Consider the following 25,688-nt stretch of genomic DNA (forward strand, 5'->3'; position numbering starts at 1 on the left):
GTCTGTGTCATCTCCCTCTGCCTCTCTCTTATAAGCCTCTTAGACAGGACACTTGAGAATGGATTTAGGTTCCACCTGGGTAATGCCCAAGTCTTTCCCCATCTCAGGATCCTGAAGTTAATCACACCTGTGGAGACCTTTTTTCCTTGTAAGGTAACATGTACAAGTTCCAGGCTTTAGCCCAGTATATCTTTGGGCAGTCATTATTCAATCTATCTGGTCCTCCAAAGATGAAATTGAACAGGATAACATCATAATTTTTATTTTTGTCTGAAGACAAACATCAGACATGGAAATGATGATACAAAAGGAAGAACACCACCTTCAAAATAAAAGACAAGGACTCCAGTGCTGTACCTGTCCTTAGGCAAGACACTTGGATAATTAACTTAATCTCCATTAAGTCTCATTTTCTCATCAGCAAAATAGAGGAAGTAACTCTAGATCCTGCTAACTTCATAGTAGCATCAAGTGCTATCATACATATGAGAACACTTCTGAAATTTGTACAAGTGTATATTATTTAAAATTCAAACCTATAGGGACATCTGAGTGGCTCAGTCAGTTAAGCGACTGACTCTTAGTTTTGGCTCAGGTCACGATCTCACAGGTCATGGGATCAAGCCCCACTTTGGGCTCCACACTCAGCACAGAGTCTTCTTGAAGAGTCTCTCCCTCTGCCCCTCCCACCACTCATGCACACACTCTCCCTCTCTCAAATAAATAAATAAATAAATCTTTTTTAAAACATTCAAACCAGTATTCCAAAATGAAAATTAAAAATTCAAACTTCATTTAGGGTAGGATTATCTGTGGTTCAATTCACACAAGTAATTAAAGCTCACTGTATAAAAATCGAGAATCTCTATTTAGCAGTAATGATCATTTAAGGAATAGGTAACCTCCTTCAGGTATCCCTAGTCTGACAGTCATTTGCTACTATGAGAAAATAACTCACATGCTCAACTGTACCTTCATGTGGCTTTCTTTACCATTTCTCGTGTAATCATATAAGGCAAAATAATTGTTTTTAATTTTTCTAAATAATGTGGAGCACAATGAAAGAATCACTTTAGTTCTTACAATGATTACTCCTACTCATAGAACTTAGTTCATTCTTAAGAGAAAAAACAGGCAATTGATTGATATTAAAGATTTTTTTACTTGCAGAATTTGTACTTTAATAGTAATTCCATAAGTGTCTCATTGCTGATGATTATATTTTATTATTTAAGGAAATTAGAGGCTTATTACCAACCGCTACATTTGAAGTTGTTTCTGCAATAATTCACTTGTGATTTCCAGCTATAAACACATTTCATACTTGAGTTGCTATAAAGGTTTTTCAGGGGAGAAAATGGTATTTTATTCAAATCCATAATTTTATGTCTTAATATATTTATAAGCAAAGTTGGGACCAAACTGTAATTAATTTTTAAAACAACTATGCTCAATAAGAAGGTCCCAGGAAGGAGATAGAAATGTACCATCTAATGGAACATTTATATTACCAAAACATACAAAACATTTCCTGCCATGTTTCTATTTTACTCACCGGCATTTTTCATCTTACAAAATTTTCTATTTCTTGACCTTGTAATCCTATGGTACAACCAAGATAGGGAAATAGAGAGAGAGAAAAATTTTTGCTATGTATATTACAGTCCTCTTATCCAATAAGTGACCAGCCAGGCTTTCTAGAATTAATGATATATCCTTTATATTTGACTGTGAGGTCATTTTATGATGGTTTTTAAACCTTGGTTTTAAATAATTCAGTCAGAAAGGAAATAAATAGAAGATATATCCTTCTCTGGTATAATTTTAAGAAATAGTGAATTCTATTCAATCATTTTTGTTATCAGGTAGGCTATATTCTCATCTCCATATACAAGGATATATGAGTTTAATTACTGCCATTTTTATTGCTAGGAGTCAGACATCTAAATTCTTACTCCCATAGATAGAAATGCATTCCAGAATTATTCCAGTACTGTGACTGCAATCTCTCAGCATAAGTATATAGAATACTAAATAGAATCAGGAAAATATATTACAGTACAGGACAAATGCTCAAGTCAATCTTTTTTTTTTTTTTAAGAAAACCAGAGCGTAAGGCTAAAGAAACAACTATCTTTATTTTCTTTTTAAATTTTTGCTATAAAACTTTATCATCAGTAAGTATTTGTAAAATTTTGGTGCCAGTTAAAGAATAATAAAGATAGGGATGCTTGGGTGGGCTCAGTTGGTTCAGGGCCTGCCTTTGGCTGGGATCACAGTGGGGAGTCTGCTTCTCTTTCTCTCTGTCTCTCTGTCTCCCTCTTGCTCTCACTCTCAAGTAAATAAGTAAACTCTTAAAAATAATAATAATAAACACCATGTATCTATCATACAGATTAAAATATCAATATTACCAATATTTTTGAAACACCCTATCCCTCCCTATTCCTACATAATCCTTTCCCAGAGGTTAACCACTAGCGTGAATTTTGTGTTTATCACTCCTTTGCTTTATCTTAGAGTCTTGGCAAAATGTATATTTTCCTAAATAACATTGTTTCATTTAGCACATTTTAGACGTGTTTGTGTGTGTGTATGTGTGTGTGTGTGTGTGTATACATGTATATAGAGAATATACTTTTTGTATTCATCTGTAACTTGCCTTTTTTAATATGTTTTAGTCATGTTGCTACACATAGTTATGGTTAATTTTATTGTCTCTGATATTCTTTTGAATGACTATACTACAATTTATTCATTCTTCTGTCAGTAAACATTTGGGTTGTTTCTATTTTTGCTATTTTGCAAGATGAATAATGCTACTATGAACTATAGCCCTCATCCATTGTTGGTGGGAACAAAAAAACAGAGCAACCACTTTGGAAAACCGATTTACATCTCTCATATGTTAATTATATGCTTAGTATATGACCCAATAATTCTACTAAGAATTTACAGAAGAAAAATCAAAATACCTGTATGTGAATCTTTACAGCAGCTGTATTTTATTTATTATTTTATTTTATTTATTTATTTGTAATAGCCAAGAACTGGAAACAATCCAAAAGCCCAACAACTAGTGGATATTAAAACAATTCCTGGGGAACCTGGGTGGCTCAGTAGATTAAGCATCTGCCTTCAGCTAAGGTCATGATCCTGAGGTCTGAGGATCGAGCCCTGCCTTGGGTTCCCTGCTCAGTGGGGAGCCTGCTTCTCCCTCTCCTTCTGGCCCTCACCCTGTTCATGCTCTCTTGCATGTGTTCTCTCTCTCCCTCAAATAAATAATTTTTTTTAAATTAAAGCAATTACTGATGTATCTATATAATAGCATGGTACTCAGATAGAAAACACAAGAAAATACTGATCCAAACAACAACATGTACAAACTGAATCTCAAGTGCGTTATGAAAGGGAAGGAAACCAGATATAAGCGATTACATAGTTTATTATTCCATCTATATGAAATCCTAGGATATATTGACAGTGGGAGAAGCGTTCTTCCACAGAGGAGAAAGAGGGACCCTTGCTGGGGGGAGGGGTGGTGTTGGAAGATTGTACATCTTGATTTTGGTGCTAATTACATGGTGTAAACATTTGTCAAACCTTGAACTAAACACTTAAAATGAGAGTATTTTATTATATGTAAATTTTATCTCAATAAATTTCATTTTTGAATAACGCTACTATGAATATTCATGAATGTATCTGCTGGCACAAAAATACAGAAGTTTCTCTGGTATACACACTGAGTAAAATTGCTGGGTATTCAGAATGTGCATCTTTGATTTTTCTAGAAAAATGTCAAATCATTATATGAAATGATTATACCAATTAATACTCTTATATGTGATGTATAAAAGTTCCCACTGACGTACATCTTGGCCAAGGCTTTTCAAGTTTTGCCAGTTCAGTGAGCATTAAACAGAATCTTATCATGGTTTAAAGGTGTATTTTCTTTTTTTTTTTTCTACTTTTCCACTTTTTCTGTTAGGTTATTTATTTATTTTTTTAAGATTGTATTTATTTGAGAGTGAGAGAGGGAGAAGCAGACTCCCCACTGAGCAGAGAGCCAGATGCAGGGCTCCATCCCAGAGCCCCAAGTTCATGACCCAAGCCAAGGGCAGACATTTAACCAACTGAGCCATCAAGGAGCCCCTGTTCGTGTTTTTCTTATTACTATTTAGGAGTTCTTTAAGTTTTCTGTTTAAAATTGTAAGAAGTTCCTTATTTTCTTAATATTTTTTAAAACATTTTATTTATTTATTAGAGAGAGAGAGCACGTGCGTGTATGTAAGAGGGGGGAAGGGCAGAGGAGGAGGGAAATGGAAAAGGAGAGAATCTCAACCAGACTCCAGGGCTGAGCACAGAGGCTGACACAGGGCTTGATCTCACAGCCATGAGATCATGACCTGAGCTGAAACCAAGAGTCAGGCACTTAACCAACGAGCCACCCAGGTGCCCCAAGAAATTCTTTTATTATTTTAGGAAGATATCTTCTCATAGATCATAATTTATCAATTCATTTTCTTTACAATCTCTTAAAAGAAGCTCTTGATTTGAATGCAGCAAAACTATCAATCACTTCTTTACAATTTGTGTTTTGTGACTTACTTAAGGAAGCTGTCTCCCTTAAAGTTACAAAGTTCTTTTAGAAGTTTTAAAGTTTTGCCCTTTACATTTATGTTCTTTCTTTCTTTCTTCTTCTTTTTTCTTTTCTTTCTTTTTTTTTTTTTTTTTTGAGAGGGAGAGAGAGTGTGAGTGGAGAGGGGTAGAGCGAGAGGGAGAGAGAATCTTAAGCAGGCTCCATACCCAGCCCAGAGCTCAACATGGGCGCCATCTCATGACCCTGAGATCATGATCTAAGCCAAAATCAAGAGTCAGATGCTTAACTGACTGAGCCACCCAGACATCCATGTATGTTCTTCATCTATCTGGAACTGGGTACAGTGTGGTACCCGGTTAACTGGGTACAGTTAAGCCACATTCATTTTTTCACACGTGATAATCAATTGCACTAGCATTTATTGGGTAGTCTATCTTTCCTCACTACTTAGAAAGATGCCACTACCATATATCAAATACCCATAAATATATGAGTATGTATCTGGGATCTCAGTTTTGTTCCATCAGTCCATTCTTCTATCTTGGCAAAGATATTATACTGACTTAATTACTTTTGCTTTGTAAAAGCTTTTATATCTGATAGGAAAATCCTCTCCTGTTGTTCATCTCCTTTAGGAGTGTCTTAGCTATTCTTGGCCCTTCACTATTTTTTTTCTTTTTTTTTTTTTTATTTAATTTCTTTTCAGTGTAACAGAATTCATTGTTTAGGCACCACACCCAGTGCTCCATGCAATATGTGCCCTCCATAATACCCACCACCAGGCTCACCCAACCCCCACACCCTGCCCCTTCAAAACCCTCAGATTGTTTGTCAGAGTCCATAGCCTCTCATGGTTCATCTCCCCTTCCAATTTCCCTCAACTCCCTTCTCCTCTCCATCTCCCCATGTCCTCCGTGTTATTTGTTATGCTCCACAAATAAGTGAAACCATATAATTGACTCTCTCTGCTTGACTTATTTCACTCAGCATAATCTCTTCCAGTCCCGTCCATGTTGCTACAAAAGTTGGGTATTCATCCTTTCTGGTGGAGGCATAATGCTCCATAGTGTATACGAACCACATCTTCCTTATCCATTCATCCACTGAAGGGCATCTTGGCTCTTTCCACAGTTTGGCAACTGTGGCCGTTGTTGCTATAAACATTGGGTTACAGATGGCCCTTCTTTTCACTACATCTGTATCTTTGGGGTAAATACCCAGTAGTGCAATTGCAGGGTCATAGGGAAGGTCTATTTTTAATTTCTTAAGGAATCTCTACACTGTTCTCCAAATTGGCTGCACCAACTTGCATTCCCCACCAACAGTGTAAGAGGGTTCCCCTTTCTCCACATCCTCTCCAACACACGTTGTTTCCTGTCTCGCTAATTTTGTCTCGGCCCTTTACTCTTTCCAACAAATTTTAGAATCAGCTTGTTTAAGTTCAGTGAAGAACCTAGTTGTGATTGTGACTTGAATCTTGAAATTCCCTGGAGAAGAAAGATAAAATACTAAATTTGTCCTATCACTTTTTTATTCCTTTTTTTCCCTCTCTATTTATATGGCGTTTCTTTGATATCTTTCAATGAAATTTTCAAATTCTCTCCATGATAATCTCATATAGCTCTGTTAGATTTCCTCTTAGGTACCTTACTTTTGTTGCTAGTGCCAACAGTATCTTTTAAGGAATATGTTCTCAGCTTTTTAGTGGTATATGGAAATACAATTAACTTTTGAATATCAGTTTTATTTTTTACCACTCTATAAATGTCCTTTTTAACTTTTATTTCTTATAAACATTTTGGGCTTTCCATGCAGATCTCCAAAGCAAGTATAAATAATAACAACTTTATTTCTTGACTTCCAATCCTTATACCTTTATTTCTTGTACTTGTTTTAAGATTACATTTGTTTGAGAGAGAGAGAAAGAGCACACATGTGTGCAAGCAGAGGGAGAAACGGGGGAGAGGGAGTGGGAGGGGAAAGAATCTCGAGCAGACTTCCCACTGAGCGCAGAGCCTGAAGTGGGCTTTGATCTCACAACCCTGAGATCAAGACCTAAGCCAAAACCAAGAATCAGACACCCAACTGCCTGAGCCACACAGATGTCCCATTTCTTTTACTCTTCTTTCTCTGCAGCCGAAACCCAGTACCACAATGAAATAGACATGTTGAGGGAGGTCATCCTTGCTGGCTCTCAATATTAAGTGTACTTATAATGTCTCATCACTGAGAATAATAGGTCATATAATCATTTTTGGAAGACCTGTATCACTTTAAGGAAATTCTTTTCTATTCCAACTTTGCTAAGAGTTTTTCATTATAAGGGCTGCTGAATATAATTGGACGTTGATTCAAGAACTTTGAGATGATTATGTGGTCTTCTTCTTTAATCTGTTCACACAGTGAATTACATTATTAGATTTTTCTAGTGTTAACTCATCTTGCATTCCAGGTATAAATCTGGTTTGATCATTTTACACATTTTTATATATATTCGATGACCTCTATCCAATTAGATTCTTAATATTTTGTTTAATTTTTTGTTTGTTTGTTTATGTAGGCTCCAACCTTAGCATGGAGCCTAATGCAGGGCTTGAATTCATGACCCTGAGATCAAGAACTGAGCTGAAATCAAGAGTCTGACACTTAACTAACTGAGCTACCCAGGTACTGCCCGATTTTTTTTTATCTGTTTATAAATGAGATTGATCTGTAAGTTTTTCTTTTTTGTTCCATTTTTGTTAGGTTTGGGTACCAAGATAAACTAGACTTAAAAAATAAACTGGAAAATATTCCTGTTTCCTTTTTTTTTTTTTTTTAAAGGATTTCAGTGGCAGAGATAGCAAGAGAGAGCATAAGCAGGGAGTAAAGAGAGCTAAGCAGGAAGCTGATCTCAAGATCATGAGATCATGACCTGAGCCAAAGGCAGACACTTAACCAACTGAGCCACCCAGGTGTCCCAATACTCCCATGTTTCCGTCTTCTAAAAGGGTTTATTATAAAATTGCATTTATCTGTTTAATCTATTTCTTGAAAGTTTGGCAGAACATGCATGTAAAATTATTGAAGCCTCGTGTTTCTTTCAGGGCATATTAAACCATGGGCTCAATTTCTTTAATTGTTGTACAACTCCTCAGTTTTCCATTTTTTCCTGAGTAGGTTTGGGTAAGTTACATTTTTCTATAAATATATCCTTAATGTTTTAGATTTATTGACTTGAAGTTATTCATAAAAATTTCTATTACATTTTATTTTATTTTATTTTTTAAAGATTTTATTTATTTATTTGACACTGAGAGAGAGATCACAAGTAGGCAGAGAGGCAGGCAGTGAGAGGGGGGAAGCAGGCTCCCTGCTGAGCAGAGAGCCCGATGTGGGGCTCGATCCCAGGACCCTGAGATCATGACCTGAGCCGAAGGCAGAGGCTTAACCCTCTGAGCCACCCAGGTGCTCCTCTATTACATTTTAAATTTCTACTATATCCTTTTCCAGTCCTAACATTACTTACTTGTGCCTGCTCGTTTTCTGATTATTCAGTTTTAATAGACAGAATAATGGCCTCCTAAAAATCTCCACATCCTAATTTCCAAAACCTGTGAATATGTTACATTACATGCCAAAGAGAATTTAAGGCAGGAGATGGAATGAAGGTAGCTGATGCACTTATCTTAAAATAGAGAAATTATCAGGGTGCCTGGAGGGTTCAGTTGGTTAAGTGTCCCACTCTTGATTTCGGCTTCGATCATGATCTCAGGGTCCTTGGGTTGGGCCCCATGTCAGGTTCCATGCTCACTGGGGAGTCTGCTTGAGGATTTTCTCACCTTCTCCCTCTGTCCCTCCCTCCTCTCTCTAAAGGAAGTAAATAAATCTTTTTTTAAAAATTTTTAAATAAGGAAATTATCTTAGATTGTCCAATGGCCTATTATAATCACAAATGTGGAAGAGGGAGGCAAAAGAGTGTGTGTCAGGTAACACAATGGGACAAAGCCTCCACAGGCCATTGCTGGCTTTGAGGTTGGAAGGAAGACACAAACCGGGGCATGCAGGCAGCTTCCAGAAGCTGGAAATGACAACAAAATGGATTCTCACCTACAGCTCCTGAAAGGAACGCTATTTTTATACAGCATTTTAGTTCTCTCTTGTTTTTTCACTGACACACAAATTAGTAGTTATTTTTACCGTATGCAGTTAATATTTTCAAGATTTATTTTGATAAACCCACATGCTTTTAATTATTGAGGGTCTTTTCTCTGCTATTTCTTGCATCTCTGGCCTCCCTTCTAGGATCATAGTTTTCCTCCTGAAGTAAAATCTCTATAAATTCCCTCACTGAAGATGTGCGGATTGTAATCTCACTGCTTCTGCTCAAGTGAAGATGTACACCTCACCATTTCCAGCTTGACATTAATTTTACCTCAGCACTTTGCAGACATTATTCCACTGGCCTCTGAATTTCGTTGTTGCTTACAAGAAATGAGCTGCCAGGCTAATTCTTGTTCCTTTGAAGATAATCAGTCATTATCTCTGGTTATTCTTAAGACCTCTTGAGTTTTCATGTTCTATGGAATTTCGTATTTCTTCTGTTTGGGACTTGTTGGGTTTCCTGAATCCGAAGATTTTTGTGTTTCATCACTTTTGTAGAATTCTCAGTCACATTCTCTTCAAACATTGTCTTTTCCCCATTCTGTCTCTTCTTTCCTTTGGGAGTTTCAGTTAGAGATCTCTCCCTTTGTTCTCTATGTCTCTTAACCTCTGTTTCATATTTTCTCTTTCTCTGACTTTCTGTGCTGTGTTCTCATTAATTTATTCAGATCTATATTCCCATTCATTAACTCATGTTCAATTGTGTCTGATCTGTTTATTCCATTCCTTGTGTTTCTACTTCATGTTATTATATTTTCATAATTAGAATTTTGAGTTGATTCTTTTTCAAATTTACCTGATTCCATATTTTTTGAAAGATTTTATTTATGTATTTGACAGACAGAGTGAGAGAGCACAAGTCGGAGGTGGGACGTGGCAAGCAGAGGGAAAGGGAGAAGCAGGCTCCCAGCTGTGCAGGACGCCCAGTGTGGGGCTCAACCCCAGGCCCCTGAGATCATGATCTGAGTTGAAGACAGACACTTAACCAAATGAGCCACCCAGGGGTCCCTGCCTGATTATATTTTTTAAATTAAATTTAATTTAATTTTAAATTCTAGTATTGTTAAACATGGTGTTATATTGGTTTCCAGTGCACAATATAGTGATCCATAAACCTGCTTGATTATTTTTAATAGTCTTATTTCTTACTCATACATTTTGATACTGTTTTTATTAAAACAAACTAAATACTTACTTTATATTTTATATCTCATAATCCCTATCTGAATTCTTTAAAGATCTGATTCTGCTTTTTTGTCTCTATTGATTCTCATCTGTTAAGCCTTTGTGTTTTATGATTTCTGGTAGTAGCTCATGTTCTTTAGAATTTTGTTCAGGAAATAATTTAAGTTCTGGTTTGAAGACATTTTCCCCCAGAGAGGATTGGTGTTTACCTCTGCTTGGTGTCTAATAGCACATTATCTCAAAACCACTTTAAATTAGATTTCTTGGTATGGTTAAAAAAAAGGGGGGGGGGAACCTTTATATACTGTTGGCATGTAAAGTTGTCCATCCACTGTGGAAAACAATGTGGAGGATCCTCAAAAAATTAAAAATAGACTATATCATTCAGCAATTCCACTTTATGGAAGATACCCAAAGGAAATGAAAACAGGAACTCACAGAGATATCTGCACTCCCACATTTGTCACAGTATTATACACAATAGCCGAGGTACGGAAACAACCCAAGTGCACATCAATGGGTGAATGAATAAAGAAGATGTGTTACATATACACAATGGAATATTACTCACTTATGAGAAAGGAGAATATCCTGCTATTTGTCACAACATGGATGCACTTGAACACATTATACTAAGCGAGATAAGATAGAGAAAGGCAATTACTGTATGATATAATTTATATGTGAAATCTAAAAATGTCAAATGGAAGAGAGGGGAAATGAGAGCAGAGTAGGGGCACTCTAGGCTCATCTCATCCTTTGAACACAACTAGATAAGTACCGGATCATCCTGTGAGCCCAGAAATCAACCTGAAGACTGACAGAACAAACTCCATGACAAAAGGGAGCGAAGAGGCAGAGACATGGCTTCGGGGAAAAATGGATCATGGATGCTGTGGAGGGAAGGAAGTCATGGTCATAGAGAAGAGCAAGAGAGAGAGGAGCACACAGAGGAATGATTCGCTAAAGTGATGGGCTTGGGAAATAAGAGGGACCGAATTTCATGAGTTCTTGCAACCAGGAGGGCTTAAAGCCTAGAGCCTGAAATGCCAGTAGGCTTGGCTGGGCCAGAGCCTGGAGGACGTTGCCCTGATCCTGGAAGGAAGGCAGGCAAACAATCTTGGAGGGGCAGGGAGGGAGCAAATGGCATGGAAACAGCAGTGTCTGAAGAATGCCTGGGCCACCGAGTGGGGAGATTATTTGCTCTTCTCAGAGCATGTCCCTGAGAGGCAATCTTCATGAAGACTCCTCTCAAAGAACAAAGGAGCTGGCTGGTGCCATTTCCCTTCCCAGCCCCTCAGCATAGACACAGAGCCACCAGCAAGAGGCAACACATTACCGGCACTAGCTGCCTAACTTGCTTACACCAAGTCCCACACACCTGCTCTCTGGCCAGACTGCCCTTCTCAGTCAAGCATGCCTCAGTCCCAGCTCAGTGAGCTCCTCGGGAAGACCAGCACAAACTCCTACTCACACCACATCTCCTGACCTGCGAGTTCTGCAGGGTCTCAATTCCGGTGGAAGTGATATCAGGTCTGATTTCACAAACAGATCAGAGCACTGGTTAAAATTCACCACATTCAGGCCAAGGACAAAACACTGCCCATACAGGTGAAGAGAGCCTCTAAAGATGACTAGCCTGAAGAATAGAGCAAACAAAACCCAACAGCAGGGTGTATGCAGTGCACATCAGAGACACTCCCTGAAGGACCAGGCCCTGGACACTACATAACCTCTTATTCATATAGCCATTATCTCCAGGAGCAGGAAACATACTGTCTTTTAAACTACAGAAGAAGGCAGAGACTTGGACAAAATGCCTAGATGGAGGAATTTATCCCAAAAGAAAGAACAAGATAAGGCCACAGCAAGAGAACTAAGAGAAACAGATATGAGTAGCATGATTGATGGAGAATTTAAAGCAGCAATCATAAGTACACTCATTGGGCTTGAGAAAAAAATATAAGGGGCACCTGGGTGGCTCAGAGGGTTAAGCCTCTGCCCTCAGCACAGGTCATGATCTCAGGGTCCTGGGATTGAGCCCCACATCGGGCTCTCTGCTCAGCAGGGAGCCTGCTTCCCCCTGTCTCTCTGCCTGCCTCTCTGCCTACTTGTGATCTCTCTCTGTCAAATAAATAAATAAAATCTTAAAAAAAAAATAGAAGACATCATTGAGACCCTTGCCACAGAGATGAAAGAATCAATCAGAGATGAAGAATGCAATAAACAAGATTGGAAACAGGCTTGATGCAATGAACAGCAGGCTGGAGGAAGCAGAGGAATGAATTAGTGACCTAGAAGACAAAATAATGGAAAATAATGAAGTGTAACAAAAGAGAAAAAGACAACTTATGCAACAGAGAATAGACTTAGAGAACTCAGTGACTCCGTCAAACATAATAACATTCATAGTATAGGAGTTGCAAGAGAAAAAGAGAGAGAAAGGGGGGCAGAAAATTTTTTGGAGGAAATAATAGCTGAAAACTTCCCTAATCTAGGGAAGGAAACAGACATACAGATCCAAGGGCACAGAGAACTCCCATCAGAATCAACAAAAGAGGGGCGCCTAGGGGGCTCAGTTGACTAAGCATCTGCCTTTGGCTCAGGCCATAATTTCAGGGTCCTAGAATTGAGCCCCATGAGTCTGCTTTTCCCTCTTTTGCTGGCTCTCCCTACCCTGACTCATGCACGCACTCTCTCTCTCTCTCTCTCAAATAAATAAATAAAAATTTTAAAACTAACAAGAGCAGGCCAACACCAAGACATATTATAATTAAATTTGCAAAATATAGTAATAAAGAAACAATCTTAAAAGCAGCAAGACAGGGCACCTGGGTGGCTCAGTGGGTTAAGCCTCTGCCTTCTGCTCAAGTCATGATCTCAGGGTCCTGGGATTGAGGCCCGCATCGGGCTCTCTGCTCAGCAGGGACCTGCTTCCCCCCCCCTCTCTGCCTGCCTCTCTGCCTACTTGTGATCTCCCCCTCTCTGTCAAATAAATAAATAAAATCTTAAAAAAAAAAAAAAAGGCAGCAAGACAGAAGGAGTCCTTAATTTACAAGAGAAGATCCATAAGGCTAGCTGGAGATTTCTCAACATAAACCTGGCAAGCCAGAAGGGAGTGGCATATACTCAAAGTGCTGAATGGGAAAAACCTAAAGCCAAGAACGCTCTAGCCAGCAAAGCTATCGTTCAGAATAAAAAGGAGAGATAGTTTCCCAGATAGAAAAAGCTAAGGGAGTTTGTGGCCACTAAACCAGCCCTGCAAGAGACATTAAAGAGGACTCTTTGAGTGCAAAGGAGAGATCAAAAGTGACAAGCAAGGATCAGAGAAAATCTCCAGTATCAACAACGAAACAAGTAATAAAATGGCGATAAATACATATCTACCAATAATTACTTTGAATGTAAATGGACTAAGTGCTCCAATCAAAAGACAGCCTGTCAGAATGAATAAACAAACAAAAACACCCATCTATATGCTGCCCACAAGAGATTCATTTTATTTATTTATTTTATTTATTTATTTAAGAAAGGGAGAGTGAGAAGGAGAAGCAGACTCCCCACTGAACAGGGGGCCCTATGCAGGGCTCAATCTCGGGACCTGGGACCATGACCTGAGCTGAAGGCAGATGCTTAACAACTGAACCACCCACGAGACTTATTTTAGACCTAAGGACACCTACAGATTGAAAATAAGGGGGATGGAGAAACATTTGTCATGCAAATAGACGTCAAACACTCCAGTCAAAAGACGTACAGTGTCAGAATGGACGAAAAAAAAACAAGACCCATCTATATGGTGCCTACAAGAGACTCATTTTAGACCGAAAGACACCTGCAGATTGCAAGTAAGGGAGATGGAGAAACATTTCTTATGCAAATGGTTGTCAAAAGAAAGCTGGAGTAGCAATACTTATGTTGGACAAACTAGACTTTAAAACAAAGGCTTGTAACAAGAGTAAAGAAGAGCACCATATTGTAATGAAGGAGACAATCCAACAAAAAGATCTAACAATAGTGAATGTGCATGCAACATGGGAGTATCCAAATACATAAAACAGTTAATAGCAAACTTAAAGGAATAATCAGTAATAATACAGTAATGGTAGTGAATTTTAACGTCCCACTTACATCAATGGACAGATCATCTAAACAGAAAATGGACAAAGAAACAATGGCTTTAAATGACACACTGGACCAGATGGATTGAACAGATATATTCAGAGCATTCCATCCTAAAAACAAGAGCGCACATTCTTTTCAAGTGCACATGGAACATTCTCTGGAATAGATCACATATTGGGTCACAAAACAGACATTAACAAATACAAAAGGATTGAAATCATACCAGGCCTCTTTTCTCATCACAGTGCTGTGAAACTAGAAGTCAACCAAAAGAAAAAACTTGGAAAGACCACGAATACATGGAGGTTAAGCAAAATGCTACTAAACAATGAATGGGTCAACCAGGAAATCAAAGAAGAAATCTATTAATGAGCACTGGGTGTTGTATGTAAGTGATGAATCACTGAATTCTACTCCAGCAACTAATATTGCACTGCATGTTAATTAACCAAAATTTAAACTAAAAAAAGAAAACAAAGAATAAATTTTCAAAAGACACGAAAACAAATAAAAATGAAAATAAATGGTCCAAAACCTTTGGGATACAGCACAAGCCGTCCTAAGAGGGAAGTATATAGCAATACGGGCCTACTTCAGGAAGCAAGAAAAATCTCGAATAAACAACTTAACCTTACACCTAAAGAAGCTAGAAAAAGAACAACAAACAAAGCCTAAGGCCAGGTGGAGGGAAATAGTAAAGATTAGGACAGAGATAAATGATCTAGAAACTAAAAAAACAATAGAACAGATTGTTGTTCTGTTCTTACCCAAGCCAGACTTATCAAAAAGAAAAGAGAAAGGACCCAAGTAAAAAATCACAGATGATGGGCGCCTGGGTGGTTCAGTTGTTAAGCATCTGCCTTTGGCTCAGGTCATGATCCCAGGGTCCTAGGATTGAGCCCCGCATCATCGGGCTCCTTGCTCAGCAGGGAGCCTGCTTCTCCCTCTCCTAATCCCCTGGCTTGTGTTCCTTCTCTTGCTGTGTCTCTCTCTGTCAAATAAATAAATAAAGTCTTTTAAAAATAAAATCACAAATGAGAGAGGAGAAATAACAACCAACACCACAGAAATACAAATGATTATAAGCGAATAGTATGAAAAACTATATGCCAACAAATCGGACAACCTGGAAGAAATTAATAAATTCCAGGAAACACATAGATTACCAAAACTGAAACAGGAGGAAATAGAAAAACTTGAACCGATTGATAACGAGTAAAGAAGTTGAATCAGTAATCAAAAAATTCCAACAAATGAAAGTCCAGGGCCAACTGGCTTCACAGGTGAATTCTACCAAACATTTAAGGAAAAGTTAATACCCATTCTTCTCCAACTATTCCAGAAAATAGAAAAGGAAGGAAAGCTTCTAAATTCATTCTACAAGGCCAGCATTACCCTGATACCCTAACCAGATTAATACTCCTCTAAAAAAGACCACTATAAGCCAATATCCCTGATGAATGTGGATGCAAAAATTCTCAATAAAACACTAACAAACTATATTCAATAGTACATTTTTAAAAATCACCACGATCAAGTGGGATTATTCCTGGGTTGCAAGGGTGGTTCAATATTCTCAAATTAATCAAAGTGACATATCTCAATAATAAGAGAAAAGATAAGAACCATATGATCATTTCAATAGATGCAGAAAAAGCATCTGACAAAGTACAATACCTATTCATGATAAAAAACCCTCCACAAAGTAGGTTTGGAGGGAACATACCTCAATATAATAAAGGCATATACAAAAGAACCCACAGCTAACATCATCCTTTATGGAGAAAACCTGAGAGGCTTTCAGGAACCTGAGAAAGATGTCCACTCTCACCACTTTTATTCAACATACTGCTGAAAGTCCTAGCCTCAGCAATCAGACAACGAAAAGAAATAAAAGGCACTCACATTAGTAAAGAAAAAATAAAATTTCCACTATTTGCAGAGGACACAATACTATGTATAAAAAACCTGAAAGACTCCAAAAAACTGCTGGAACAGTTCAACAAATTGAGTTGAAATAAAATAGCAACTCAATAAAATTGAGTTAAAATAAAATAAAGTTGCAGGATATACACCAATTAAGCAGCAGAAAGAGAAATTAAGGAATCAATCCCACTTACAATTGCACCAAAAACATAAGATACCTAGGAATAAACCTAACCGAAGAGGTGTAAGAGCTGTACTCTGAAAACTGATGAAAGAAATTGAAGATGACATGAAGAAATGACACACAAGACATTTCATGCTTATGAATTAGAAGAACAAATATTGTTAGAATGTCTGTCCTACACAAAATAATCTACACATGTAATGCAGTCCCTATTAAAATACCAACAGCATTTTTCACAGAATTAGAACAAACAATCCTAAAATTTGTAGACCCCAAAATAAAGACCCCAAATAACCAAAGCAACCTTGAAAAAGGAAAACAAAGCTGGGGGCATCACAATTCCAGACTTCAAGTCATATTACAAAACAAGTTATAGTGATCAAAACAGTATGAGAGGGGCGCCTGGGTGGCTCAGTGGGTTAAAGCCTCTGCCTTCAGCTCAGGTCATGGTCCCAGGGTCCCGGAATCGAGCCCCGCATCAGCCTCTCTGCTCTGCAGGGAGCCTGCTACCTCCTCTCTCTCTGCCTGCCTGTCTGCCTACTTGTGATCTCTGTCTGTCAAATAAATAAATAAAATCTTAAAACACACACACACACACACACACACACACAGTATGATACTGGCACAAAAACAGACCCACAGATCCATGAAACAGAATTGAAAACCCAGAAATGAACCCACAACTATACGGTCAGTTTATCTTTGACAAAGCAGGAAGGAATATCCAATGGGAAAAAGGCTCTTCAACAAGTGGTGTTGGGAAAACTGGACGGCAACATGTAAAAAGTGAAGACGGACCACTTTCTTATACCATACACAAAATGGATTAAAGACCTAAGTGTGGGGCATAAAACCATAAAAGTCCTAGAGGCAGTAACCTCTTTGACATCAGTCATAGCAGTTTATTTCTAGATGTGTCTCCTGAGGCAAGGGAAACAAAAGCAAAAAGAAATTATTGGGACTTCATCCAAATAAAAACCTCCTGCCAAGTGAAGAAAACATTTAATGAAATTAAAATTCAACATTCCAAAAATGAATAATCCAATAAAAAGTAGGCAGAAGTGGCGCCTGGGTGGCTCAGTGGGTTAAGACTCTGCCTTTGGCTCAAGTCATGATCTGAGAGTCTTGGGATTGAGCCCCAAGTCGAGCTCTCTGCTCAGCGGGGAACCTGCTTCTCCTTCTCCCTCTGACTGCCTCTCTGCCTGCTTGTGATCTCTCTCTCTCTCTCTCTCTATCTCCATGTCAAATAAATAAATAAAATCTTTTTTTAAAAAAGTAAAAAGTCCTATGTCAAATTTATCCAAGAAAACAAAAATAAAAATTAATTCTTGGATTGGGCTTGTCACATGTCATAGGCCATAAGCATTAATAGCCAAGTTATGGCCCAGTTCACATCCACGAACTCTCAAGGGCAATTTTTTCCTGGCTCTCTCCAGGGCCCGGATGGAGACAGACAAACTTCCGCACAGTCAGGCAAGTTTTTTCCCCAGATTACTCATTACTTCTTCACAGAGCATGTCACATTTTGTGTCCCAAACTTAAGCTTCGGCTTCTGTCCCCCAATGTGTGACCCATGAAACAGAGACTCTAGGCCACCAGGAATTGGTAGATGTTCCTCAGGTCACCAACATGTTCACTCTTGCTTACCCACCTGGATTCATAATTTCTAATCATTTTCCACTTTGTGGAGTTTTCTTACTTTCTTAGTACTTCAACTACGTATTTTGTCATCGTTGTCTTTAATGTTTTATCTCACATTTTTAGATGTTTTGTGCCAAAAGTGTTTTTCAAGATATGACCGCAAGAACAGGAGTTTCAACTCTCTATTGACCTTCAAAAATAAGGGAGACTTTACAATAAAACCTTCATTGTTTGACCCGCACTAGGCGTTCCAGAAACTACGGTATGTCAAGTCATATTTTCCCAATACCTAGGCTATTTCTCTGTTAATGAGTTGTCAAGGAACTTTGGGAAGAAGTGTGGATTATTTCAGACATTACATATTCTAAGTGTTACTGCTTAAGTATATGAAACGTAAACTGAAGAAAATGAGAAATTTTTACCACCAGAAACAACTACTTTGGCGATGCATTTGGTGGTGTCTTATAAAACTAAGCTATTCTACTACATGATAGTTACCAGATAGAAATGAAAACATATTTTCACACAAATCGTTGTGCTGTACAAGAATGTTCATAGCAGCATATTTATAATGACCAAAATCTGGAAACAACCCAGTGGCCAAAGGGACAAATGTGACATATTTGTAGAGGGGACCGTTTAACGATAAATAGAAAGGAGCTACTGATATACTTCATAACATGGGTGAATCCCAAAAACATTATGCTAAAAAGCTAGACCAAAAATACACTGTGTGATGATTCCATCCATATAAAAAGTAAGAAGGGATAAAACAAAACTATGGTGACATAGGTCAAAAGTTGCCTTGGGGAGAGGAGGAGATTTGACAGAAAAGAGCAAAAGGAATCTTCTGGGAGTGAGGAACATCTGTATTTTGTATGACTCTGTAATACAGAGGTGCGGACAACTGTCAAAATTTATAAAATCGAACACTTAAGATCTTTGTATTTTATTGTAAGTTGTGCCTTTAAAAAAAATAGCCAAACTAAACACAACACAGCCAATGGTTTCTGAGTATCTTTCATCATTATTGGATATTTTGTATCATAATTCAGCAATTTAAAAATATTAGCTGCCAGGAGAGAAAAAAGTCTATGGCTTAGATGCCTAATTTACGGAGATATTTGTTGACATACATTGTTTTCCTTTGGTCACAAGTCTCCTCTTTAGCAACTGGCATAGACTCACAGAGTATCAATTTCAATAGCAAAAACAAATCATTTTATTTCTATTTGGGGTTCAGTAATGGAAGGGAAAGGGTTAAAGTATAACATGTTGCAAATGAATGATATATCCACAGTGTTAACCAGATAAGGAATAGGGGAGTCTGGACAGGATATGGGTTTACTCACAGAACACGTGGGAAAGACAATTTTTTTTTAAGATTTTGTTTATTTACTTGAGGCGGGGAGAGAGAGAGAGAGCACGAGCAGGGGAGAGGCAGAGAGATAAGCACGCTCCCCACTGAGCAAGGAGCTAGAGGCAGGGCTCAATCCCAGGACCCTAAAAATTCTCAGTGTGCGGTAGAATTTTGTTTCAAAAATATAAGGTGGGGATGACAATGCCTGGTCAGCCTAAATCGGAAGGCCGTTATAAGGGTCAGCTAAGAAGTGCTTCCTTTGAGAGTATTTCCTTTTTGTTTCCTTTACAATATGACTCAGAAAATTCCCTCAGTCAACAAATACTCAGTGAGTGCCTCCTAATGTGACAACTTCTGTCCTAAGCGCTTAAAACATGACCAACATAAACAAAAACCTCATTTTCATTGCGCTTACATTCTACTTGGAAAAATCGGGCAACAAAAAGTATACACAATAAATAAGCAAGTTATATAGGGTATAAGTACTATGGAAAAAAAGAAGTATATATGGAAAAAGAGAAGTATAGAGGGGTAAGATATATTACCACATTACTGTTTTAAAGAAAGTTGTTTTTCCTATGAAAACAGAAAAGATATACAGAGAGAGCATTTATCTACCAATGCAGTGAGACAAGCTGGTAGAAAGCATCCCAAGCTAGGGTGGGTATAGAACCTAACAGAGAAGAGAAGAAAACCAGTTCAGCCAAAACAGTGGAAAATAGTATCCTCAGCAGTATCTTTTTTTTTTTTTCCCAACACCTAATTCATGAAATATACATGTAAACAGACTGTGTTGATTAGTAGCCATTTTCATGCTATAAAGATTCAGAAAATCCCATAAAAAATAAAACGTTACAACGAAGTAATTCTATCCATCTAGTTTTATTCCTTCTCTGAATATTTTCTGGAAAGTCTCTCTTGAGAATGATGCTTCACCATGAAGGGGTTGACATATTTAATGCGTCAAAATGAGTGATATGTCAACAGCACTTGGTATAGTACCTCGTATATGTGTAAGTGTTTATTATGTTTTAAAAAAAATTATAGGAGCACCTGGGTGGCCCAGTCGGTTAAGCACCTGACTCTTGATTTTGGCTCAGGTCAGGATCTCGGGGTCATGATATCAAGCCCCGCAGCAGGCTCTGCACTCGGCAGAGAGTCTGCTTAAGATTCTCTCTCTTGGGGCGCCTGGGTGGCTCAGTGGGTTAAGCCTCTGCCTTCGGCTCAGGTCATGGTCTCGGGATCCTGGGATCGAGTCCCGAATCGGGCTCTCTGCTACGCAGGGAGCCTGCTTCCCCCTCTCTCTCTACCTGCGTCTCTGCCTACTTGTGATCTCTGTCTGTCAAATGAATAAATAAAATCTTTAAAAAAAATTTAATACCCATTAGTCTCTTTCCCAGGCCTTATTGGGGATTACTGATTAACTTGCTTTTTTCTTTTTTTTCTTTTCTCAGTTGGAATCGTTTTTAGTATTTAAACATAAAAAGTGAGCACTTACTTTTTTCTTTTTAAGACAGACACACAGGTCTCTTGTAGCCAAAATGGGCAGTGGGAATGAGCTCCTCTTCTGTCCTCCACAGTCCCCATCCTATGGTTGAAACTGCTGCCCGGCCCTCCCTCCTTTCTGGCACAGAAGTTCACAGCGGCTGCTTTACACCCCAGCTGCAATGCATTACTATTTCATATTGTGGGCATGTCCCTTCTCTCCATCAGGTTTAGATAGATCAATGTGCCAAAGTTAAAAAAAAAAAAAAATCCAAATAATTAGTTCCAACACTACTGAATTTTCAAACTTGTCCCACCAAGCCCAGTCAAAGAGCAGTCGCCATCTAGATCTTTCCAGGAAGTAAAGGGAGAGCCCCTGGCGTTCCTCCTGAGAGCCCTGGGTTAGGCCCTAGAAGTATCTGCTGCTGTCACAGTTCTTGCTGCTGTTGCACTTGTAGCTTCTCAGTCTCAAAGACAACAGGAGAACCAGGAGCGTGAAGGAAGTGGTCCCAATCCACACGGCTGCCCTGAAAACCTGCACATTTTCTGAGCCACAAAGAGGGAGAGATCCAAAGTGGCTCCAGCTGTGGACGGGACCCTCTCTGGGACCATCTCTGTCAGCCCCCCAAGTCTCTCGGACAGGGTCTCGTCTAGTTCTTCGTCCTCCTCCTCCAACTCCTCCTCAGTCTTCTCAGAATGGCCTTTCGGAAGCCATTGGTCCAGGGAGAGGGGCGCCCCAGGGCCGCCAGCAGAGGCGGCCATGACTGATGGACTTTCTACTGAGCCAGTCACTAAGAGGGAAATAATGTGTCATTTTTAAGAAGGAAGATAACACTTTTGGGCAAATGAGTTGCAGCGATCCTTGATCACACTGTTCTTTATCATACAGACGTAAGTTAAGGCGTACAGAGCGTAATATACTGCAGGGTTTATCCTATAGTCCATAAGTCAAGTTCCTTTATCCATTGTTTTCTTAAAGTTCACTGCCCATCATACTACCATTTCCCTCAGAAAGTGTGAAATGCAAGGGGGAAATGAAAGCTGGTAAACACAGTTTATGTTAGTTTGGTTCTTAAATGTAAGTGAGGAAGTCGAACAGCTAGATAAAATTAGGTTCCAGGTGTTTCTACGGCTGCTACCCCTGTCTCGCACTGCCACGGACGATCAGTAAGACACTCGCATAACTCACTACAGTTTCTGGTTTCAAGAATGTCTGAGAGATTGAGATGAGTACGTTTTATCTGAAAATTAGTAATAATCGCTTCTCTTAGAAAGTGCTTCTGCAAGCAGGTTAAGGAGGAATATTAGCTGATGGTTAGAACTCTGACAGTGATTCCTCTTTGCAACAAAAAAGGGAAGGAACGTCCTCCCCAGACAGGCCTGGAAGCAACTTTTATGTCCCCATCGCACCTCTTTTACATTGCTGCTTTAGTAATGATTTTCATTATTTACCAGTCAGGCATCCCCTTGACTGAAAACTTGAAGGAAGAATTGCCTTTCGTTTTTTGTAGCCCCAGGTTCCTGGCTATTCATTCCAATTTCAGTACACTTGCCAAAGCGAGCACAGGTAGACGTTACTTGTAAGTATAAATAAATAAATAAATAAATAATCCGTGAGAGCCCCCCCCCCCACTTTTTTAAAATTTTATTTATTTATTTGACATGCAGAGAGAGACAGCAAGAGAGGGAACGCAAGCAGGCGGAGTGGGAGAGAGAGAAGCAGGATTCCCGCTGAGCAGGGAGTCGGATGCGGGACTCGATACCAGGACCCTAGGATCATGACCTGAGCCAAAGGCAGATGCTTAACCACTGAGCCACCCAGGCAGCCCCAGATTTCTATTTGTTAACCAGGTCTCGCTCTCTTAACACTGCAAGTCCAAGAAAAGATTGGTGAGGTCTTTTGTTTGGGGGCAACCCAGGCTCCCTTAATTGCAAGGAGCTCTGAATCAAAATATCTCCATTCCTTTTTCTATCTCCATTATCTACATGCAACATAAGTGTATCAATTCATGACACCAACTATTGGCTCTCAGTATAAGCTGCCTTTCAAGTAAACTGAAAGTATTAAAATAGTTTCTCTTGCCGGTACATGTGCTCAATGCAAACTCATTAAAAGTCCAAAACACCGCTGAAGAAGTTCCTCTTCCTTGGTAAAGTTAGACTAGAGAGTTTATACTGTGTAATTATGATAATTGAATATTCTGAGTAATGATTATTCAGAGACTCGGATACATTCTTGATGAAAAAGGATCAAACACGGTTCTCTATTTTTAACTTGGGCCTACAGAGGGTTTATTATTTTGAAATCAAATCTATTAAACTTCGTGAATACATTATTCCTCATTAAGATTCCTTCTGAATTCATTTGATGTCTGAACGACATGGTATCAGTGAATAATTTATAAGTAAAAATCATTTTACAATATTTATCTTAGAAATGAAAGTGAATAGAATATAAGAAAAAATGGGGAAAAAAAACCACAAGTAACTGATGGGGAGAGTAAAACTATACAGGAGAGTCTCAAGGTTAATTTTAGCACTTCCTGAACACTCTTAGCTTATCATCTAAATAATTTACAAGGTATTTTATGAAATATTTTACTTGACAAGTCGTCATATTTCATGAGGCAACTGTAATTGTGATTAAAAAATTACTGAAAAAATGAAGCAATTATGTGACCTTAGTCAAGTCTATATTAGACTACACAAAATGAGGCTATATGAACTTGTTCCTGGTGACCCAAAGGCATTAAAAAATATAAAGTAATATTATTGCACTATTGCATGTGTAAAATATTTTGCCCAATAATCAACCTCTCCTTAATGGTGGCTCTGTGCAAAATTCCTCCTACCACAAAATGGCATTGGGATTAAGATGATGGTTTTTTTCAAACATTTTTATTTGTTGGCCCCAGGGAGGGTTCCTTTGAAACAAAATTCCCAAATAAATCCATCCCCCTCAGAGAGTCCAAGAAAATACCTACGCTGTTCTTGGACCAGGAAAAGACAAATGGCTATTTTCAGTATGAGGAGGCAATATAGGGAGTACTGAGAGCTGATGTAATCATCTTGAAAGTAAGAAGATGAAAATCATTGATGGCTGATTACCGTCAAGGCATCTGCTCAAAAAAGAAAAACTTTTAACATGCTCCGGCGTTCACCAGTTCTCATAAAACACTAACCAATAGTTAGCAGTTTAAGAAATCTTTTTTAGGCTGATTACTTGGTTTTCATTAGCTGAACCTAGTTTTTTCGAGGTCAAGGTCGATCTTTATGGCCTACGTTAGATTAACTATTAAATGAGCTTACTCCCCACCACAAAAAGCTTAAAAATCAAAATATGTTATCTCCATTCCAATTCTAACTCTTCTCTTTCTATTTTCACTATGTGGAATCAAGAATTAAAACTACATGTTACGGTTGTTTCAGTTAAGCAACATAACTCCAGAAAACCAAGAAAAATGTGAAAAATACAATTTTTCACAAAATTGCACTTGGTGTTTATTTAAAAAATATTGTTATCTGGCCACTTAGCGTCACGTATATGCAATAATAATCATCACAGCCAGCCATCAAATGGAAGCTTTTTGCTGATCTTAAACAAATTCATATAACTTTGATGATAGAATACAGTATTTTCTTTTTTTCTCCTTATTAAATGCTGGGGAGCACATTTACCATCGAAACAGTCACATTAATATATTTCCAAATCTTTTACTGACCTATAAAAACAGTTGAAATTTACATTTATTTATTTCCTTATCCTAGGTTTCAACAAACATACACAAGACCCTGAATTATCCACAGAATTTATTTTGTTCCTTTTTACTCTAGTAACAAATCCACAAACACGCACACATTTTGAAATTTGCACCCATCTCATTTTAATTCTATCTTGAATACTCTTATTTTTCAAAAGGCAGCAGTGAGTTACTTGTGTGAAATGGCTGTGATGGATGGAAATCAAGCATTTTTAACATAATAAATATCACTTGTTTATAAAAATCATTCCAGAAGCTAAAAGCATATTTAGAACTGTTTTGAAGGAAACGACTTCAAAGAAGAGCAAAATCATGTGAGAAGATTAATGTAAACTCGATGTTTAAAATCTAGACTCCAGACATTGAAGACGTCTCTTCATTTTGCATCTCATGATCGTGTGTCACATTAATTTAGTGCTGGGAATAAGGTTACTGTGCTCTGTAAGAGTCAATTAACATTACAATCTCATTTGCGTAACTTTTTAGACGTAGACCTTCAGCCCATGCAGCGTGTATCTAAAAAGACCTTTCCTGTGACCATTAGCTATCATGATTTATTAAAAAATAAATTATAATGATATACTCACCTTTCGGTGTCTTAAAATATTCGGGCAAAAGTAAAATGAACGCGATCACTATTGCCAAAAGTAATTTAAAGAGGGCTGTTTTTGTCATGTCTCTTCACATGACACGGTGTGTTCCTGTCCAGGACATGGGTGGCATGTCTCTTCCTGCTTCGGGTTTCATCTCTGCAGTACTTTAAGTTTATGCAATTTACTTCATACTCACTTCCTTTTGGGTAAGACTTAAAAAAAAAAAAAGAGGGCTTGAACAGAGACGTCTTCATTTTGAGTCACTTTCCATTATGAAAACTACTGTCTAAGAAGTAAGACACTTTCAAACTATCTTTTAAACAAGAAATATTTAAAAAAAAAAAAAAATCTCAAGAAGCAAAGGGGTCTTGTCCTCATCCAGAACTCAAGCTGTTTTCCCACGTTTACCAGTCTGTGGGAGTAAATATAAACCCACAATATACACACCAAAAACAAAACGATGAAGGTCAGTCATGTCCAGTTACTCATTTACTTGTTAAATGATTGTTGGCCCCTTTTAAATACCAGGCTGACCTGGATTCTGGTGTTCAGGAAAAGAGTGTGTCTATTAGACTGTAAACAGTACAAATGTAAGGATAAATGTAAGGATAAACCAAAATTTCAATTCTACTTTACTACCTTGTATAAAGCAGTGGAATGGGACTCATTATTATTATGCCTA

General features: G+C 38.2%; 1 protein-coding gene across 2 annotated transcripts in view; it reads right to left on the minus strand.

The window, feature by feature from the left end:
• The window catches only part of TMEM156 (transmembrane protein 156), a 50,667-nt gene extending 25,259 nt beyond the window's left edge, over window positions 1-25,408 (minus strand). For both annotated transcript variants that reach the window (XM_080796742.1, XM_080796741.1), the window contains exon 1: window positions 25,001-25,408. In XM_080796742.1, coding sequence (XP_080652868.1) covers window positions 25,001-25,088 — 88 coding nt within the window. In that variant the 5' untranslated portion in view covers window positions 25,089-25,408. The remainder of the gene's footprint in view (window positions 1-25,000) is intronic.
• Window positions 25,409-25,688: the final 280 nt, after the last annotated feature.

Source organism: Martes martes, assembly GCF_963455335.1.
Source record: "Martes martes genome assembly, chromosome: 2".
NCBI lineage: Eukaryota > Metazoa > Chordata > Mammalia > Carnivora > Mustelidae > Martes > Martes martes.